The 21863-nt window shown below is 43.0% G+C and overlaps 1 protein-coding gene across 1 annotated transcript in view; it reads right to left on the bottom strand.

Moving 5' to 3' along the window:
- Window positions 1–18408: 18408 nt before the first annotated feature.
- The window catches only part of FER1L6 (fer-1 like family member 6), a 155533-nt gene continuing 152078 nt past the window's right edge, over window positions 18409–21863 (bottom strand). Inside the window, 1 exon segment of the mRNA XM_038555452.1 lies at window positions 18409–20399. Within this exon segment, the coding sequence (XP_038411380.1) occupies window positions 20216–20399 (184 nt within the window). The 3' untranslated portion in view covers window positions 18409–20215.

Genomic DNA, 21863 nt, shown 5'->3' with positions numbered 1-21863 from the left:
ACATTTTGGAGAAATGTTTAGTCAGTAAATCATCAGCAAAGTTGTGTTGTTTCTCCTGGGATGTGCTGAATTGGGTTAATGTCAGAAATTCAAGGTTCTTGTCCTAACTCTGGTGCCTGGCTGTGACTCTGACTCCCAGTTTTCCAAGTGAGATATAGTTTTAATCACATACATCCTACTTACTCCTTATGGTTATTCATTCAGTTAATAAACAGATCGCATATGGCCCTCTATATCAGGCACTGTGCTAGGTACAAAGGATACAGCTACAAATGACATGACAACCTGCTCCTATGAAACAACAGACTAGGTGGTAAGCTACGGATTTGATTTTCCTGGGACACATATGCTACAGTACGGTTGATAAGTGGGAAATGTATACATTATTCCCCTCAGATCAGAACCTAAGCAGGTGGCTTTGTTTCCCCTTCTTTTCTTCTTTAAATATTAAGTTGAGCCAAGTGAATCAGGAAGCATCTAGACAAACCACATATATATGATGCTTCCTGAATACAGAGAGATACCAGAAATGGTAACTATTTCTCTAAGATTGAACAATGTGAGTTTTACAAATTGATCTCTGGGCTTTTGGAGATGTGCTGGGGCTGGTTTCCTGGAATTGAAAAGGATTGAAAACACGTGCTCAGACTTCTCACTCAAGATGATAGATTGAGCATGGAAAAAAAATGACCCTCATTTCAAAAGACATAGAAATAATAAAAAAATACTTTATTATTTTTTAAAAGATTTTATTCATTTATTCATGAGAGACACAGATTGAGAGAGAGAGAGAGAGACAGAGGTAGAGGGAGAGGCAGGCTCTGTGCAAGGAGCCCGATGTGGGATTCGATCCAGGGACTCCAGGATCCCGCCCTGGGCCGAAGGCAGGTGCTATACCACTGAGCCACCCAGGGATCCCCTAAAAAATACTTTAAAAACAGTCACAATCACATAGAATTAATAAAAATCAAAAAGAAAATTATGTAACAGCATACTAGAATAAAAGAAATCTCAGCCACATCAGATACCAGCAGATAATAGAGGGTCAGCCTCAAAGTGTCAAGGATATGTGCCTTTGAACCTGGAGTTCTTTTTTTTTTTTAAGATTTTAGATTTTATTTATTTGAGAGAGAGAGAGAAAAAGAGGGTGTGTGTGTGTGCGCGCGCGCACGTGCGTGCATGCTCAAGAGTGGGCAAAGGGAAAAGCATGCTCAAGAGTGGGCAAAGGGAAAAGCAGACTCCCCACTGAGCAGGGAGCCCCATGAGGTGCTGGATCCCAGGACCTTAGATCATGAACCGAGCCGAAGGCAGATGCTTAACCGACTGAGCCACCCAGGCACCCTGAATCTGGAATTCTTTATCTAGCCAAGTATATGTGGGGCATGGGGTAAATGGGGTAACAGTCTGTTTTACAAGCCTTTCAGGTGGTTCTGAGGCACACTAAAGTTTGAGAACCTACAAGCTTGAGCATTTTCTTTATAGGCATCCTGGAGAAACCTTCTCCATTTCGAACAACTTACAGCTACCTCCTTTCTTCCTACAAATATCTAGAACTGGACTTGCCTGATTTTGCCCACTTTTACCAACACCTGGTGTTGGTTGTATAACAGGGACACTATTGGACACTATTTTAACCTAAAAGGATGCAATTACAGTGGGGTGGAGTTTTAGATACCCGTAAGGAAGTTGGAGTGGGATGTGGTATTTGGGGAGCTGGGTGGCTTCCAATAGCCACCTTATTACATGGAGTGTTGCCTAATGGTGAAGCAGATCTGGTCCAGGGAAAGCAAGCCATCCTTGTCTGCCCTCGGCCTAGTACTCTGGGAGTGGGCGTTCCTCCGTCTGAGTGAATCTACTTTTGTGTGTTTAATTACTTCTTTGCTCCAAGATAGAGCTTGAAATAGAGTTTGCAATAAACTGTTATGAAGGGGCTGAGACCCACCTGTTCTGTTTTTCAAAGGGTTTATTTTCAACTTCTCCAGTGCATGCCCCATGGAAGCTTTTTAGGAAAGATCTTTTCTCTCTGCTAATTCAAGTGTTAATTGTCTGGTTTTTCTAGGTCTGAGTCCAGGCTCCTGATTAAAGGGCTTTCATCATTTTCTTTTTTTTTGGCTTTCATCATTTTTAAAGTGTTTATTTTTCCCTTTGGGTAAAAGGAAAGAAAAACACGAGTTTCTATCAGTCATCAGTGGAGATGTGGTTGGAAGCTTTGCTTTTCAATGAGATTTGTCTCCTTATGGTCCCATTATGGCCTCATTATGGCTCCAGGGCTGAAGATAAGTGGGTAGAAGGTGGTGTGGAATCCTACAGCACCACTGAATAGTATACCTCTCAGACTTGGTCCCTGGCTAGAGATGACCTATTCATCTTTAGGTCTCTAAAGCACAGAGGTGATTAGGAACTGCTTTTTGGATGGATGGATGGATGGATGGATGGATGAATGAATGAATGAATGGTTTTCTTTTCCATTTGAATTGGTTTCTATGTTTCCTGGCCCCTAAGGCAAAAAGGTCAATCCCTTGATATGTAGTTGCAAATCTTTGGACACTATTCTGCAGTATATAGAGCAATTCTGTGCTCATAGATTTTGATGGAGATCCCCAGAGGCATGCAAGCTTGGGAGAAAAGTGCCTTCCAGCTACGCTCTTTGGATGAAAAACCCGAGTCTTGGGGACACATAAGGCTATACATTCAGGAAGTAATTGAATTGAGACCAAAAATCCATCTACTTATCCATCTCTAATAGAGCAAATTTGTATCTTCAGCCATACTTGCTTAAAAGGCGAAATGTTATTTAAACAGAGCATAGGGTTAAATCGCAATTTCAGTTTAGAGAAGGTATCTGGGGAGGAATAGGGTAATATAGTTTGTGTTTTGGGAGAATCCAGTACTTACAGTTGATTATGATTGAGAAGGGAAGAATAGGGGAACAGAAACTTCCTAAAAATTGCAATATGACCACTGGATAATCTAAGGTCATCCTGAGTAAACTTGGAACACATTTCTCATTTTCCTCATTGTTCTGCTCCAGTTGATCAGTGTATCTTTGCTTCTCAGAACATACCCCATCTGGGTGCAGGAGAAAATGATCAAAAGGTCACACTTTAAAAATGGTTTTATTATTTACATTACTGGTTTTCTCTTTTTATTCCTATTGCTTTATTATAATTTAATTCTTTTTTTTTCTGATTCCCATGCTACTGATGGTTATTGCAGAAAGTTTGGAACAAATAGAAAACCATAAAGAACATAAAAATCACCTGTAGTCTCACCACACAAGAGAGCAGTGCTGGTAAGGGGGTGTTGTATTTACATCCCAAATTTCACCCCTACTCCATAGTAGTGCACTAACGACACCAGTTCTTATCAGCCTGGGGGTTCTGCTAGAGCCACTGTAGGGAAAAACCCTCCTCTTCCTCTCTCCGCATGGTTGTTCCATTGTTGTTCCTCGTTAAGAGAGAACACATATGCTAAGGCTTGAGGAGGATATAACATGACCAACTGATTTGCCAGGGACTTCCTGGTTTTAGCATTAAAAATCCCACATGATGGCAATGCTTCAGTCCCAGTAGCAGAAAGGAAGATTACTGACTCATCCATTGGAGGGCTGGTGAGAGGCTGACACTCAGCCATTGCTCTTTTGGGCAAAGCAAATGTGTTCAAGTCACTGCTCATTCATGGCAGGGCTCTTGTGTCTTGTTGGATTTGTGCCCAGACGCAGTAAGCCTCATGAGCTCATCATTCTCTGTCTTCCTTAGCAGAACCCAAAGCGAAAAAGCAAAGTGGTGGATTGGTTAATAAGTTAGTCCTGTTCTGCTGGTCCATAGACCTTCCATGCAGGACAAGGGCAGGGGATGGTATACTAGAAGACTGAATTAAAGGGACATTGTTGCCATTGATAAAGCTGATTCTCTGGTCTATGAATCCTTGCATCTACCGTCAACTGGTTATAGCCTGGAAGGGAGGCAAATGAGTAATTTTTTTAAAGATTTTATTTGTTATTAGAGAGAGAGAGAGAGAGAGAGAATGAGTTGTGGGGAGGAGCAGAGGGAGAGGGAGAAGCAGACTCCTCACTCAGCAGGGAGCTTGCCATGGGGCTTGATCTCAGGACCCTTAACTGACTGAGCCACCCAGGTGCCCCCACAAATGAGTAATTTATAGTCCCAATCTCCAGCATACCAGTGCTTTGGCAGATGGATCCCTTTAAAGTAAGGAAAAGTCCAGAGTTTTGGGTGTGAATGCGAGGATGGCCTTTAGCATAATTTGGTTCATTGTATTATTACCCACAGCTGGTATTCCTGAGTATGAACAGGGTGTGTTGGTCACTGTGAAATAGGAAATACAAGAAACATTTTTCTTTGTTGAGGAGGCCAAATGGAAAAGCAGTGAATTAGAATAATGATTTGTGATTCTTACAACCAGTTGGTGAATTTCCTAAGGGCAGGTGTGACTCAAGTTGGCAGCTCTGGCTCAGTGAAGGCTGAATCAAGGTCAGGCAAAGAAGAGGTGTCTCTAACTACACCCAGCCTTGGCAATTGTGAAGCAGGTTTATCAATCTTTACTGTCTTCATGTTCTACTTGCCCTTCTTTTGCATCTCTGATTCCACCATCCTTCCTTTACCCTACCATTTATCTAGACACCAGGCACCATCTTTTGAGGAGCTCCCTCATGTCTACTCCTACCATCAAAATTGACTCATTTCTGGCAGTTTCTTACAAAACTAAACATATCCTTACCATATGATTCAGCTATTGTGTCCTTTGGTATTTGCTCCTATCTGCACAAAAACCTACACACGGAGGTTTATAGCATCTTTATTTGTAATGGCCAAAGCTTGGAGACAACAAAGATGTCCTTCAGTTAGTGAACAGATAAATAAATTGTGGTACATCCAGATAATGGAATATTATTTGGTGCTAAAAGGAAATGAGCTATTAAGCCATGAAAAGACAAGGAAGAACCTTAAAAACATGTTACTATATGAATGGAAAGGCTGAAAAGGCTATATACTTTATAATTGCAGCCATATGATATTCTGGAAGAGGCAAAACCATGAAGACAGTAAAAAAAAAAAAAAGCAGTGGTTCTATGGGATGACTAGTGGAGCACAGAGGGTTTTTAGGGCAGTGAAGCTATTCCATATGATACTATAATGATGGAGACATGTCACTATATATTTGTCTAAACCTGTAGAACGTACAACACCAAGAACAATCCCTAATATAAACTATGGATTCTGAGTGATAACGATATGTCAGCAAAGGTTCATTGGTTGTAATAAATGTGGTGGGGGTGTTGATAGGAGGGGCGGCTCTTCCTGTGTGAAGTCAGGGGTACATGAGAATTCCGTATTACCCACTTGATTCTACTATGAACACAAAATTGCTCTTTAAAAACATAAAGTCTATAAAAAACAAGGAAAACTGACCTATCCTGCAGTTCCTTCCCTCAGAGTTGTGAGACAAAAGGCAAGGACAGATTGAACCTGCCCATCTGGGGAGGCTCAGGATCCTGACAGCTCCTTCTGCTTCTACCCATGGTTCCTACCCTCCTTGAAGAATAGTAGTGATTTCCCTGGATTTCGACTCCCACTCTAAACTTCTTCGACCCTCCTTCCTCTTTCTGGTCTCCCTATATTCCATATTCTCATCTCCTTTTCTCCCTGGGTAACCTTCAGATTCAGGATTCAGTTGGATGGTCTTCCTGACTTCAGTTTTGGTCCCTACCCGAGTTTCTACAAGTCTTTTTTTCCACCCCACACCTCCTGGCTTTTGCCCAAGCAGCAGGTGTCTTAGACCAGCAAAGTCAATAGCCCCTGCACCAGATAATCCGACAGAAGCCCATCTCTGGCAGCTTTCTCAGTGAGTCTGTCTTCAGAGCAGACAGCAAGAAAATTGCTTGGTTCCCAAGGCAACCATCCCTGGGTTCAGAGGAGGAAGCTGTTGAGGGACAGTGCAGTAGGCTTTACAGGCAATTTCCTCCCACTGAAGATGTTGTGGGTTCAGAGACAGGTCCCAAAGGGATGTGAAGCCAGCCTCTGAGATGGAATAACAACTGGCATTTTCTTTGCCTTTCTACGATGCAGAAAGCAGTATTACCTCCCCTGTCTCTGTGTTCACACCAGAGCCATGTGGGAGGGACAGCATGGTCAGCCTCCTGGGGAAGAGGGGGAGACAGGCAAAAGAGCAGCACTTTTGAAGCCTGGAAGTTCAGGATTCAAATCCTGACTGAGCTCTTCTACACTAGTGGAGTAACCTCCGGCTCTGAGCCTCTCATCTCTAAATCAGGAAAAAACATCTTCATCTCAATTGGGTTAAGAAAATCAAATTACATACAATGCCTGCCCCCTCCAGCAGAGTGTGTGGCTCATTAAATAATAGCTCTTACTTCTATTTTTCAGAAAAAGAAATTGAATCTTTAAGAGGTAAAGTCACTGTCCAAGGTCACATAAGGCAGTTGGCAGTTAAGCTGGAATTCAAACCCTTGTCTACAAATGTCTTATATTCTTAAAAAAAGAAAGAAGGGAGGGAGGAAGGGAGGGAGGGAGGGAAGGAAGGAAGGAAGGAAGGAAGGAAGGAAGGAAGGAAGGAAGGAAGGAAGACATGTGAGTATTAAACTCCTGAAAGTAGCTATCAATATCCAAGAGATCATTATACAAGACCCAAGCCACAAGTCTAGGTTTTAATATTCTTTATTGAGCAATCACCGTGTACCAAGAATTTGACTTTATTTTTGAAAAAGATTTTTATTTATTTATTCATGAGAGACACCGTGAAAGAGGTAGAGACACAGGTGAAGGAGAAGCAGGCTCCCTGCAGGAGCCTGATACAGGACTCAATCCTGGGACCCTGGTCATGCCCTGAGCCAAAGGTAGATTCTCAACCACTGAGCTACCCAGGTGCCCAAGAATTTGACTTTCTGATCACATTTGTCTTCACAGCTGGCCTACACAACTGACCCCATCTTACATCTCACCAGGAAGGCAAGTGCTTGAATCTGGATTTCGGTCAGATTTCTGTGATGTCAATGCCCAGGCTTCTTCTTAATCATGGGGCTGTATGATCCCCCCCTCATGGGCCCAGGGTCTGGTCCTGGCAGGGCTTATGAGGCAAAGCAACAAAATGAGACTAAACATGGGAGGAGATAGAAACCTGGTCCAACGGTGGAGCCGAAGGCCAGGGGAAGTGGCAAGAGCTGCTTCAGAAGGATTTGACCCTATGGTCTCCTGTTCTCTGTTCTTTATTCATTCTTTTCTGGAATCTCTGGCTGGCAAGATCCAGGTCTGGGGAGAGTGCCAAAGTATGGCTGTCAAGATTGGGGTCCTGTGGCTCAGGCCCCAGATGTGAGGAGGGTGGCTGGAGTTGAAGCCCCACCAGACACTGCTCCATGGTGCCATCTGCTCCTTGCTTCTGTCGGGCTGTTCAGGTTTCACTGTTGCCATCCTCCCTCTCTTGTTTTCAAGGAAGCAAGTGTTTCCCCACCGAGGAATGACATCAGCGACCCCGGGGAACTGGGTGATCAATAGCCACTTGTGTTTGCATATTCATTTGCAGAAGGAAGAACCTTGACAAGGCACAGGCTTTGGGGCCAGAGAAGACCAGATGGGAACTCTGATTCTATCACCACTGTCTAGCTGGGCCACTCTGTATAGTTTACCTAACCTCTCTGACCATCTGTAAAATAGAAGTAATGAGGGAAGAGGGGTGGGGATGAAGCCAGGGAAGACCGCACCAGTGGTACCACCATCATCCACTGCATCCCAGGACTTGAGTGTTGGTTTTGAAGGCTGAGGATGGAGTCATTGGTGCCAGGGTAAAGAGGCCTTGGAGACTGCCTGACACTGATTAAAGTGCACAGTAGACAGAGCCAAACACCAGAATTCTGATGTATTAGTTTACAATGAAAAATAGATTTGTCACATGGACTGGAAGGCTCACATTTGATAGGATCAACAAGTCACTCAGGAAGCCAAATCTCCAACAAGAGATTACTGGAGGGAATGCGAAGCAGAGAAAACCGACTTTGCACTAATGTAATAAATACATCATAAATAAATACTGTATGCCTGCTATGGGCTGAATCGTTTCCCCCAAAATTCGTATGTTGAAGTCCTAACCCCCAGGAACTGAGAGTGGGACTCTATTTGGAGACAGAGCCTTTAAAGAGGTAAGTAATTAAGCTAACATGAGGCCATTTGGGTGGCCCTCATCCAGTGTGACTTGTGTCCTTATAAGGAGATTTAGACACAGATGGACATAGAGGGAAGACCACATGAGGACACAGGGAGAAGATGGCCATCTGCAAGCCAAGGGGAGAGGCCTCAGACGAAAACAGCCCTGCCAGCCTGCTGACATCTTGCTCTCAGAAGTCCAGCCTCTAGAACTGTGAGAAAACTAATTCCTGTTGTTCAGCCCCCCGTCCGTGGTATTTGTGGTAGAGCTGGAGCTGACTCATGCAATGCCAGACACTGCTGTAGAGACTGTGGGGGTGGGGTAGCATTTACCCTCCTGGAGCTGCCATTCCCACGACGGAAACAAGCCCAAAGCAAGTAAGCCAAAGAGTCCCTCTGAGGAGAGACATGACTGAGGAGCTGAGACCAGAGAAATGAGAATGAACCAAGCATGGGGGAAGCCAGGAGACAAATATTCTAGGAAGACAGAGCTGCAAGGGCAAAGGCTGCGGGACCCTGGGCAAGGTCAAGGAACAGGAAGGAAGCCGGGAAGCCCAAGCAGATGAGCAGGGGTATGAGGGGCCAGGGGAAGGTCTCCCAGGCTGCAGGGCCAGAGGGTGCAGAGCTGCCACATGGACACCAGTTGAGAGGGTTTTACAGTAGTCAGGCCAGCCATGATGGTGGTAGAAGAATCAGAGAAGAGTAGAAGGGTGTGGAGCATTTTGGTGTCTATCCCATATTGACAATCACTGATAAATGGAACTAGGTGGATATGGGAAAGAGTATAATCAGTGACAGCTCTCAGGATTTTAGCAAATGTGTACATGGATTTATCTAGTTGAGGAAACTGGGAGATGGATAGATCTGAGGTTGGAGAACCAGGAAATCAGAGATTCTGTGTGATAGCTGTTAAGCACAGAAGTGACTGTGCTAGTGGGATCAGAGTCTGTGAAGTCCATGAACATGTCTTCTCCCTAAAGAATTCTCTGGGTCCTCATATCCAGTTCAAACTAGCTTAATATAAAATATATTGGCTAAAATAACTAGGAAGCTCAGAGTTAGGTGTGTGCTTCAGGCATGGCTGGATCCAGCTTGCTTTTTTTTCTCCCTCTTTCTCTCTCTTCTCTGAGATGCTTTCTTCTAGGGCTGATTTTATCCTCAGGCAGGCACTTACCAATAAATTTTCCTCCCTGTTACACAAATATAGTGAGGGGCTGTGATATTCCTAGGAAAGACTCTTCTTCACTTGGCATGGGTTCCATGAGCAACCCTGAATGACTCACTGAATCTCTGCACCCTTGGGCTTGAACACTTACGGGCTGAATCTGGGATACATATCTGAGGAAGGGAGGTAGTTATACCCACCTAAGAACACCTGGACTGAAAGTGGGAAAGACATAGTCCCCTAAAGCAAGTGATCCTGAGTGGATAAAAACAGCAATAGGTGACTATGACCACGTTACACCATGCCTTGGGTAAAGATTGACATTATTTTGTTTCATCCCAGGGATTCCCCCCCTATTTCTAAGCTTTAGCTGAAGCTGACCTGCTTCTCACACTGGCCCGTTTCCTCCAGAGGATGATCTCATAGTATAGTTCTTGAAGGTCAGTTTTATTCCCCTTATTCCTGCTTTTTCTAGAAGGAGGGCTCCCTGTAGTTTCAGGGAACTGAGGTATATATAAATGAAGAATCTGGCTCAGTGCCAAGGCACAGAGTAGGCTCTCCATAGAGGGCAATAATTATTATAATCATTTATTGGACAAGTGTCTACTGACCTCCTGTCACATGCAAGACAAGCCCTGGAAACCTGGGAACTCAGCTCGAGCCTCAGCTAGGCGTCAGTCATATGAGGCCTGTCTGGAAAATTGTGGCTCATACCTACACAGGGTTCTTCCTAAGAGGACTTTGGAGCGGAGCCTTCTGGGAGAGAATTAATACTGGATGAGGAGGAACAGGCACCCTGAGCTTGGCCAGCATCAAAACTCCAGTCCTCCGAGGAGAGGCTGGGTATGAGCAAAACCCACATGGGTTGCACTGTGCCCCACCCTGGGGAGGTAAAGTTGCTGCAGGGCTGGGACGCCCGGAGGGCTCTGGGACAGAGCAGCCCTCAGCCAGACCCTTCCTGAGCATCAGTCAGTGGGGGAGGGCACTGTGCCTCTCAGCTCTGGCTATCGTGAAAGGCATGGCAGCCCTGGGAATGACAGTGGTTCTAGCTGAAAACACAGGTTGTAAGTCACTTTGATGAAAATCCATTTTCTGAAAGCTAATTTACTAAAAGCCAATTCGCCAAATGACCAAGTCACTGAATTCCTGAGTTTTCATGAAGTTTTAGTTTCTCTCTTATTCCTGCCCCGGCCCTGGCCTCTGCTTATATGTGAGTGGTACTGGTGGTGGGGACGGGGAGAGGGGTTGTTCATGAACGTGGGCCACCACAGTCTATGTTTTTGTGGACTTCTGTGCTGACTCTGCACCTGAATCTGACCTGTCCCTGCCTCTTGCCCTGCCCTTCCTCCACCATTTTGAATCAGATGGGTGTGTTTTCCCCTGTAGTTTTGGAGACATGTACCTTGCCAATCTCTACTAGTTAGGATTGCTACTGATTGCCAAGCAACAGAAAACCTAACAGGTTGGGGGTTGTTTTCTCCCGTGTAGCAGGAAGTCTGAAGGGGAGCAGTGAGGCACTAAGGCTTCTTGATGCACTATCATTGCATTGGCCTTGGCTTCAGTCCTTATGTCTAGAGATGAGTGCCAGTACCTCCAAGCATCACATCTATATTCCAAGAAGGAATCAGGGAATAGGATAAAGGGAAAAAGCTGTGCCACAGCTTTTGTCATGTAAAGCACAGCATTTCGAAAAGGCCAGCCAGCAGACTCCTGGCTGTACTGGGAACAGAAAGAGAAGATGGTTTTAAAGCCAGATAGAATTTCTATGACACCTCAATTTCTGATCTGTGAATTGGGAATAATCATAGCCACATGTAGAAAGAATTACTACACATGGTGCTGGGAAACTGGATATCCACATGCAAAAGAATGATGGTAATCCCTTACCTAACACCATATACAAAAGTTAACTGCACATGTAGCAGAGCCCTAAATATAAGAGCTGCAACTATAAAACTCCCAGGAGAAAATTCAGTGGAAATCTTCACGGCACTGGATATGATTGTGATTTCTTGGATATGACACCAAAGGCATGGGCAACAAAAGAAAAGCAAGGCAAGTTAGACTTCATCAAATGTTAAAAATTGTTTAGCAAAGGATCCCATCAACAGAGTGAAAAGGCAAGCCACAGAATGAGAGAAACTATTGCAAGTCACTATCGGATAAAGGATTCATACCGAGAATGTATAGAGGATGTCTAAAACCCAACAACAACAAAAACCAAACAACCCAGCTTAAAAACGAGCACAGAATGTGAACAGGCATTTCTCCAAAGAAAATACACGAAGGACCAATAAGCACGTGAAATGAGGTAGAAAAGCCAGAGGGACTCCAGTTTAGAAAGATTCCATCTCTGCTGTTTCTCTGCTAGCCCTCATTTACTCATGTCCTGTATTTTACATCAGAGTAAAATCTAAGGGGGAGGCAAGAGAGTTAATCATTCTTTGAGTTTCTCCTAGATCCCCGAATACCTGATAACGTCTAAGAACCGGATCCCAAACATGTTCTGGGACATTTAGCTTTGAACAAACCTCGGTTGACACTGGCATCAATACCCACTACTTCAGTGATTTATAAAATAACACCTATTACTCACCCATCTCTCCTCTTTGATTGGGCCCTATCCTGGCTTCCGGAAAGAACACGTTCCCTGGACCCCTTTCCAACATAAACTCCTAAACCCAAGCAATGACGAGACTTGTTCTCTTTTCCTTTCTGAGTCTCCCAGACATTCTGTCTACTATTTGCTGTTATGCATGCTACTCTATAAACTCTGCTTTCACTTTCTCTGGCTTGTGTTTGCTTTCTACCTCACGCAAAGCCACGGACCCTGTTGGCGGTCCCGCAGGACCCCACTCTGGGTCCTCACACTGGCCTCCCTGCATCAAAAAGATACTCAACATCACTAATCATTAAGGAAATGCAAATCAAAACTGTGAGATACCACTTCACACCCACTAGGTTGGCTTTTAGGAAGAAAAAAAGAAACAGAAAAGTAACAAGTACTGCTGAGGATATGGAGAAAGTAGAGCCTTTGCCCACAGCTGGTGGGAAGATAAAATGGTGCAGTCCTTATGGAAAGTGGTATGGTAATTCCTCAAAAAAATTAAACATTGCATTACTATATGATCCAACAATTCCATCACTGTGTCTATCTCTTCAAAAAAAAAATTGAAAGTAGGGTCTCAAAGAGGTCTCGAAGAGATATTTGTATACTCATTTATAGCAGCGATTGTTCGCAATAGCCAACAGGTGAAATCAACCTGAGTGTCCATGAATGGATAAACAAAAAGTGGTGCACACATCCAATGGGGTGTTATTCGGCCTCATAGAGGAAGGGAATCCTGGCACATGCTACAACATGGATGAGCCTTGCAGACATTACTCTAAGTGAAACAAAAGGCACATACTGTATGATTCCACCCATATGAGGTACTTAGAGTTGTCAGATTCATAGAAAGTAGAATGGTGGTTGCTGGAGGTAGCAGAAGGGCATGGGAAGTTATCCGGTAAAGGGGACAGAGTTTTAGTTTTGCAAGATGAAAAATGTTCTGAAGATAGAGGATGGTGATTATTGTAGAACAAGGTGAATGTACTTAATGCCACAAAACTGTCCACTTAAAAATGGTTAAAATGGTAAATTTTAGGTTATGTGTGTTTCACTGATATTAAAAATAAGAAAAAGTTTTTTAAAAGAGAGATTTAAGAGACCTCGGGAAGGAAAATAGAGAACTTGCATCTGGAGATGCTCACTGCTTGATTTGGTTCTCAAATGCAGAGGCCTTGTCAAGGCATGAAATTCTCCCTGGGTTTCAGGTCCAACCTGAAGGAAGATACATCCTCACAAAGGGACTTGTGATGCCTGGTCCTTCACTGGCCAGAGGTGGAGAGATTCAGATAAGGGACTGGAAAAAAAAAAAAAAAAACATTGCCAATTCTGTAAGGTCCAGAAAAGCATCTCTGTCTCGATCAGGATTCGGTTCAGCGGCATAGAACGGTGAAAGCAACAACTACCACCCCCAAATAACTGTGGCTTTAGAAAGATAGAGGTTAGTTTTGCTTTCATGTAGAAAAGTCTAGAGATAGTCCCTGTGGGAATGGTTTGGTGACTCCACAATCAGCAGGGATCTGTACCCCTTCTATCTTTCTGCCCTACTACCTATGGCAGCTTCCACTGTCAAGGTTGCCTCAAGATCCTAGATAACTGGTGGAGCCCCAGCCATCACATCTACAGTTCAGGTGGGATGAAGGAGGAAGAAAAGGCACAATGGGTTTGTCAGCTGAGTCAACTCCCTTTAGTGAGATTTCCTGTATGCCCTTCCCACTGAGCTATGCTCACATAGCCGAGGCTACTGCTAAGAGCAAGGCATGACATGCTGCTTGAGCTTAGCACATTGCTGCCCTCATACAGCTGGCCTTCGGTTACCAAAAAGGAAGCAGAAAATGGATATTTGGTATGCAGCTAGCAGTTTCTACCCTGCTTGTTTCTTCACATCCCTAACCTCCAAATAAGTTCTATGCCTGACTTAGAAAGAGCTCAGTTAAATGTCTGCATCGTTTTCTGCATTGGGGGTGTGGGGATTCTCACCACAAGAAGCAGCAAGATGAGACAAGAACATGGGAAAGATCTGGGGTAGCATGAAGGAGAGCTGCCTTTATATTCTCTCACCATCAAACTCAGTGCTTTAAGTAAGCAGAAAAAGAGACTCCAACCTGCATCCATGATGTTATGCAAAATACACTAGAAATATTTCAGGGGTTGTGGCTGAACCCCCGGGGCATGTTTGAACCTTAAAAAAATCATCAAAAAATTTTCTGACTAGGGTCAGTCTCACTCGCCTTGAGTCAATCATTAGGCAGCCTCTCTAGGAGAGCACAGTGCACAGGGACAGGAGGGAGGTGGGGAGGCTTTGGAGTTTAGACCTCCTACAAAGGAGCTTGGTCATCTCCGAAGCCCCTGGAGCTGTTTTCTTGTCTGCCCAATGGGACCTTTGGGAGAGTGAGTGGGTAAGCAGATGTATTACTTTGTAATCTGTAAGAGCACTCAGGGAACATTCGGTGTTTGTTACTCATGTAGTAAGTGATGATTCATTTGGATACTATGATATAGAAGAAAATACTGGACTTAAAAAAATGTTCTGCTCGTTTCATCCCCATTAGAGGCCCACCAGCCACCACTCTGCACGCCCAAACTCCCACAATCCTACAAGATGGACATCATCTTCATCTTATACATAGGAGATTCAGAGTTGTTGAGCAACTCGGCCAAGGTCACACAGCTAATGTCTGTGCTCTGGCTTCTATGCCACTATCTCAGCCTCCAAAGCCCATTTTCTTTCTCCTGGTGAGATTCAGAGAAAAATAGGATGCTTTTTTCTCAAATGGCCCTTCATAAATGAGGAAGAGCAGAGACACGTGTTATCTCTCAATTTGGGAGGAGCTAGTGCTGCCTTCAAGGAAAGCTGAACTTCAGAGGCCGGTCTAGAAACTCCTAGGGCAATCGTGGAGGAGGAACTGGGAGTCTTTCCCCTACCAGCTCTGAATGCCCTTCATCCATCCACCATGCTTGAGAGGATTTTAATGAGTCAGGGAAGGATGGAGCACAGTCCTTCCTTTTCCCTGAGACACTTGTCACTTGAGAGGCTAAACAACAAATGGAAACATCTTGTTCCAGAGAGAATAGTGTCTGCGGAGCCTCCTTCTTTCATGTACCATAATTAGTAATCATCCCAGCTTTCAAAGCTCTGCTGAAATGGCTTCCAAATTGGGCCGAATCACAATGCCTGGCTGATGCTCATGTGGTAGCCAAAATAAGGCCTCCCACTCCCAAAACAAAGTTCACGTCCTCATCCCCAGAGCCTGGGAATATGTTACTTTACAAGGCGAAAGGGTCTTTGCAGATGTGGTTAAGGACCTTGAGATGGGGGGAGATTTTCCTGGATTGCCTGGGTGAGTCCAGTGTAATCTCATGCATCTTTCAAAGCTAGAACCTTGGGCCGCCTGGATGGTGCAGTGGTTGAGCACATGTGCCTTTCGCTCAGGACGTGATCCTGGAGTGCTGGGATCGGGTCCCATATCCGGCTCCCTGTAGGGAGCCTGCTTCTCCCTCTGCCTGTGCCTCTGCCTCTCTCTTTCTGTGTCTCTCATGAATAAATAAATAAAATCTAAAAAAAACCCAAACAAAACAAAAGCAAGAACCTGCCCAGCTATAGTCAGAGGGGCCTGTGACTACAGGAGAAAGACTGATGTAACAGAGATGTAACATTGAAGGTGGAAGAAGGAGCCACGAGCCAAGGAGTGCAGACAGCCTCTAGAAGCGGGAGGAGGCGAGGAGAAAGATGGACCCCCCCCCCCCCGCCCCCACAAAGCCTCCAGGAGGGAAGGCAGCTCTGATTTTTTTGTTCAGTGATCCGTTCTGAACTTCTGACTGATAGAACTGTCTGATACATTCAATCCATGGAGTTTGTTATAATTGGTTACAGCAGCAATAGGAAACAAAGACACTCAGGAGTATTCCTGGCTGAGAAGTGTCTTAGCCTATGTGCAAGAACATTCCTAAAGCATAGGTCTGATCCTCTTCCCTCACTTCCCATATCCAATTAGACTCCACATTCTGTTGATTCTACCCATAGAAATGATGCCTGTTCCCCTAGGGGCAATCCTTTTGAGAACTGGCTTCATGCCAGGCACATGTGAGACAGTCTTCACATACCTTTCCTGCAAACTTCATGGTTCTTGTCAAATAGTGGTGATTCCTTTGTATTAGGTGAGAAATTAGGACTCAGAGTGAACTGCCCAGATAGAAATGGTGCATCTAGTATTCAAAATTCCTTGTCCTCTCTGGCAGGCACCTGGGTGGTAGACAGATTCTCACCAACATACTAGATAATTTGGCTTTTCCTCTCCAACTCCTTGGACTTATCTCTGGCACGGGTTCTTGCCTTCCTCCAGGGTTTTGGCCACTGCTTCCTAAGACATCCCCCTCACCCCTGGATCTCATCCTCATGAATCCATCCAATGCACCATATACGGAATAACTTCTCTAATATGCAGACCTGTTCTTGAGACTTCTCTGCCCAAACCCTCCTTGAGGACCCCACTTTGTGCTACATAAAGTTCAGCTTCTTAGCACGGCATTCAAAGTCCCTCACAATCTGGCTCTGAGGTCAACCCATCCCTTCAAGCTCTCTACAGAACAGATCCACCAACATGTTAATTTTGCACCAGAATATGCCATGGCCTTTTCATCACTGTATATACAAATGCCATCATGACAGAAAAGGATGTGAAGTTATCTGCCTCAGGTCACACAGCTTGTATGAAGCTGAGTCAATACTAGACTTCAAATTCCCTAGTAGACCACCCTAGAGCTTTAAAGAGCTAATCTTTGATCCCTCCACTTCCCTCCTCTGAGTTCATTACTGAGTGAAAACAGCTATCCTGTCTTGTAGGAAGGACTAGAGTACCTCCAATTTGCACTTCATATGAAAAAAAAAATCCAATCACGTCTCTCCACTGCTTAAAAATCCTTTGCCACCCATTGCTTTTAAAACAAAGACCCAGACTCTTAAGGATGTGACCTTACATGACTTTACAGCCCCACCACTGCACCCTCTGTCTCTTACTATAAGACCCACCCTCTTTCAGACTCCTTCCTGTGCCTCACTCTCTGACACCTCGGGGCCTTTGCATGTGCTATCTTCTCTGTCAGGACTGCTCTTCTTTTCCATTTTCCTTATCCTTCTTCTCCCTCCAGCCATTCCTTCCCCAGGAAGTCCCCCTGACTGCCAAACTGAGTGTGGGCCCTCCATGAGATGCTCTTTCTATTCCCAACACTTTCCTCAGTCAGTAATTATCTATGTATGTGATTATTTGATCAATGTCTTCTCTTCATGAAACTCTACGCTCTACTACAGCAGGGATTTACTTTATATGATTGTGTACTTTTGTGTAGCCAGTGTTGATCACAGCACCAGGAATGAGGATAATTCCTCATAATTATCAATAATTATCCTTTGGATATCCTTTGGAGCTCAATAATTATCCTTTGGATGAATAAATACCAATGACCCCAGCTGTGAAGTCAATCCCTTAATTTCCAGTTATGTGTTTTAAGGGAAAGAGCAAGGAAGTTACCAAATGTTTTAACTACTGGAGACATGGAATTGGATATCATCCTCTGGGTTGTTCATTTGGTGATGGTGGTGTTGCTGGTATTGACTTTTTTTGCTTAGTTTGGAGGAAAGGATTCAAATATTGTAAAATAATAATAATAACAATAAAACTGCTCTGAAACAGATTTAAGCTGGAAGAAAAACTCTAACCTGTCAATGAACAAATTTAATATTTTTCAAGAACATGAGTAGGGACTCACAGCAACTTCTTGGGAAATGGGTTTTTGCTTTTTAATTTAAAAAAGTTTTTAATCTGTATTATCTTTAGGGACAAGACTGCAAAATTAGGCCCAGAACATTATTTTATTTATTTTTTTACATGCAGGACGGACCATAAGTGATAACCTATGTATAGAACACCAGACATAGCTGATTCCAAAATTATCCTTGCTTGCCACTTCTTCTCACACATTTCGTATGATGCCATCTGATCTGAAAGTGTTTCAAATACTTCTGCTAAAGGCTTTTCAGCATTCGGACATCTTTTGGAACCAAAGCAAAGTCGATGAATTCTATTTAACTTTGAAGGATTTTCAATTTTTAGCTTTTTTGTGTGTGTGTGGATTTGAACAAAATGCATTATTTTGTCAAAATTTATCATTTTACTATTCAGAATCCAGCAGAAAGTATAATACCTTATTTCTAATTCTATCCTAAAATAATGGTGTTCATCTCCTCTTAAATGACACCACAGATGTATGTTGTCCTTTTTCTTAAACCTCATGCATGAAACACATTTCTTACTCAGTGCCCTTCTTGGATGCCCCATAAATAAACGTAAAAACCATACCTTGAGGAGCATGTAAAATCCATGGAGAAGGGGCTAGGTTTGTCTTATCTCTGCTGCATCCCCACTGCCCAATACATAAGAGACACTCGATAAAAATTTTTAAATGAACACATTTAAATCTATGTTTATTAAATTCTTACATTAAAAATAACATATTTATTTTAGAAGTTTTAGGAAAAACAAGAAAAAAAAAGATACTGCTATCTGGAGATAATCACTATTAACATTTTGGCATATCCCCCCAGGCTTTACCTATGCATGTATACATATTTTCTTTTTATATCATGCTGTACATACAGTTTTCTAGCATGTATTTTTTTACTTACAGTGAACTCAATGTATACATTTCATGCCATCAAGTGATTTTGACTCCACCATTACTGGTGCCTGTGTTATTCTACAGCAAGAATAAGCACAGTTTATGTAACTAATCCTGCTAGGAACGTGGCCAATGCCAAAAAATGCTCTATTTTTCATCACTTCAGGAAAATAGGGCATTATAGTTACGAGGCAGTGAGTACCTAGGACCAGAATTCAATGAACAACACTGAGTCTAAAATCACACAGAACATGCTTCAATCTTATTTTGATCAGCGAGGAACATTCTAGAATGACTTTCCATGTGAAAGTAAATATCCTTCATTTTAGAGGAGTTATATATGTGCAAGATGATCTAAAGAAAGCCGTTGCCCAGGTGCTTCTGGTGTTGAGAAGGGAACCCCAACCCAGTATCCTCAATACTGCCCAATGACCCCTCATGTTTGAAAGAACAAATGGTTGCCATATTTATTTGTGTATGAGACCACACACTCTAATTCTTTTGTTTTCTTATTTTGACTGAGAACACCAGCCCTCACTTCCACTCTCTGCTTTAGATGGGGAGGAGGATCTAGATAGTGTACTTTGAGATCAAAGGTTTTCACAAAAAAAAAAAAAAAAAAAAAAAAAAAAAAAAAAAAAAAAAACTTGACCCCATCTGACAAGTACATAGGTTATTATTTCTGGGACTGCTTTTTACATTAATTTGTGCTTAAGAGTTATGATAGTACCTACTACATACGGTGGTAAGGCTAAGTGCTGAATTGTGCTAAGGATGGTGGTCATTCATAGCATGATCTATGGGAACACCATATTTAGTGGGGCTTACATATCTGGGTAAAGAGAGTTCCTACTGGTATCATGGGGGTCCCCCCTAATACACACATACACAAATTATATTTCATATTTATAAAATTCCCACTTGGGAATTATATTAATGAGCATAAATCCAAATGGATTTCTCCAGAACTCATTACTATTATTGAACATGCTCTATAAGTGGTGACTTTAATGGAAAACCAACAAAAAGATGTATTTTAGGTGATAAAAATTTCCTTCAAACCAGTTTCACAGCCTGAATAAGTGAGTGTGTTCTCTAAACTGTAAGGCTTAAACAAGGTTAAGATATATGGGGCAGGTTGAATGTCTAGCAATTTGCTAAAATGTTTTCAGTTTATTTGCTGTACAAATTTTATTTAAAAGAAAGTGCTTCCAATAAATCTCAGACCAAGAATTAGACCTCTCAGAATAAAACCGATTACATAAAGAAAACATTCACCTAAGTCAATTTGAGGTCACCATTGATTACTCTGAGGCAAAGGAGTCATCATTTCATGCTGTCCATGGGTGAAAACATGGCTTAAGGCTTTTGAGTTTGAAAGGTGGTGGCAGGGTTTGGGGCAGGTTGGTGAGGCTCCTTTCCCATTTCCTCCAAGAAGGATTGCTCTGTCCTTAGAGGGGCTGGTTCTTCAACCTTTTGGGCTCATCTCCTTAGGACCCAGCACAGTGCCTGCACACAGCACATGCTCTTAAATATTTAGAGATGAGGAAGAAGAGAGAATAAGTGGAACAGGGGGCCTGGGTCCTCCATGATTCTTTAGGAGCCCACGACGATCTTTCGGCTGATGGCTCCGGGCAAGGTATAGATGAAGAGGACCAGGAAGATGATGAGGATGATCAGAATGAAACCAATGATGATGTATTTTTTGTAATTCTTCCAGATAAGGTGGTACAGGCACTTGAAGGGGCTCACGAACCAGGAGAAGGAGGTATCTGGGCGGCTACAAGGGAAGCGAGAGAAAATCAGGAAAGGGACCATGATTCCAACCTATGGGATTCTTCAGACCTCAGGAAATATTTCTATTCCCTCTTTCTAGAGGCCCACAAGGGGATGCCTGGGAATGGGAGAAGTCCATGTTGCCTTGAAGCAGAAGCGATCCAACATTTTGGGTGATGACTCCTACACCATTTTAAAGCTTGGTCTGGAGGAGGGCAAGAGTCTGACTGCTCTATGTTAGTCCAACCCTGACCACCTCAAGCCTCACTCCTTCCATGAATTCGTTCTTGACCACCTTGCCCATAAAGATCCCCCTCCTTCCAAGTTCCTATCTCATCTATCACTTGACGTTAGCTCCCTTTTGAACCTAACATGCTGGTCTTCCATATTCTGTTAACTGTTTTATGAGTCTGTGTTTTCCCTAAACAGATTGGAAGCTCTTAGAAGATAGAACTTGTATCTTACAAGTTCTTCAGTGTTCTTCAAAGTGTTGTAGTTGTTTTTTAAGTAGGTTCACATTGTAGGAGCTTAACGAGTAATTTTGAAATAATGAATAAGTCAGTATCCATTATGTTCCTTTTTTTTTTTTTTTAAGGTTCTTTATTTATTTATTCATGAGAGACACAGAGAGAGAGGCAGAGACAAAGGCAGAGGGAGAAGCAGGCCCCCTGTGGGGAGCCCGATGTGGGACTGGATTCTAGGACACCGGGATCATAGTCTGTGCTGAAGGCAGACACTTAACCACTGAGCCACCCAGGTGTCCCTCCATTATGTTTCTAACACTAGATGAAAAGTAGGTAGAGAAGGGACCACTCATCTTGAGACATTTGGGATCTCAGGAAGGATAAGACCAACACAATTTGAAGGAGTATTTTGTATACATACTTCATATCCACATATATTTACTTTTTAATTTTTATATAACCATAGATTAAGCTGATTTGGGCAACCCTTTCTTCTAGTAATTCTACTTCTGGGAATTTATTTTAAAGTAATAACTTCTAGGGACACCTGGGTGGCTCAGAGGTTAAGTGTCTGCCTTTGGCTCAGGGAGTGATCCTGGAGACCCGGGATGGAGTCCCACATCGAGCTCTCTGCATGGAGCCTGCTTCTCCCTCTGCCTATGTCTCTCTCTCTCTCTCTCTCTTTGTCTTTCATGAATAAATAAATAAAATCTTAAATAAATAAATAAATAAATAAATAAATAAATAAATAACTTAGAAAAGAGAAATATTTTCATCATATTGCAATAATGGAAAAAGGTAGAGGTAAATTAAATATCCAGTTCTAGTGTGGTGAGCAAGTCAATTCTGGGCACCAAGTCTATGGAATATTCCACAGGTATTAAAAAAATCCTAATTATGACCACTGTGGCAACAAAGCAAAACTTGGCAGCACAGGATAAATGAAACATTAAGACAATCCTGTATGCATGATACAAAAACAAGTAGGAAAAATTCCCGTGGAA

This window comes from Canis lupus, chromosome 13 (genome assembly GCF_011100685.1).
Source record: "Canis lupus familiaris isolate Mischka breed German Shepherd chromosome 13, alternate assembly UU_Cfam_GSD_1.0, whole genome shotgun sequence".
NCBI classification, from domain to species: domain Eukaryota; kingdom Metazoa; phylum Chordata; class Mammalia; order Carnivora; family Canidae; genus Canis; species Canis lupus.
Note: the sequence above shows the minus strand (reverse complement) of the source record. Positions and strands in the feature narration are given on the sequence as shown.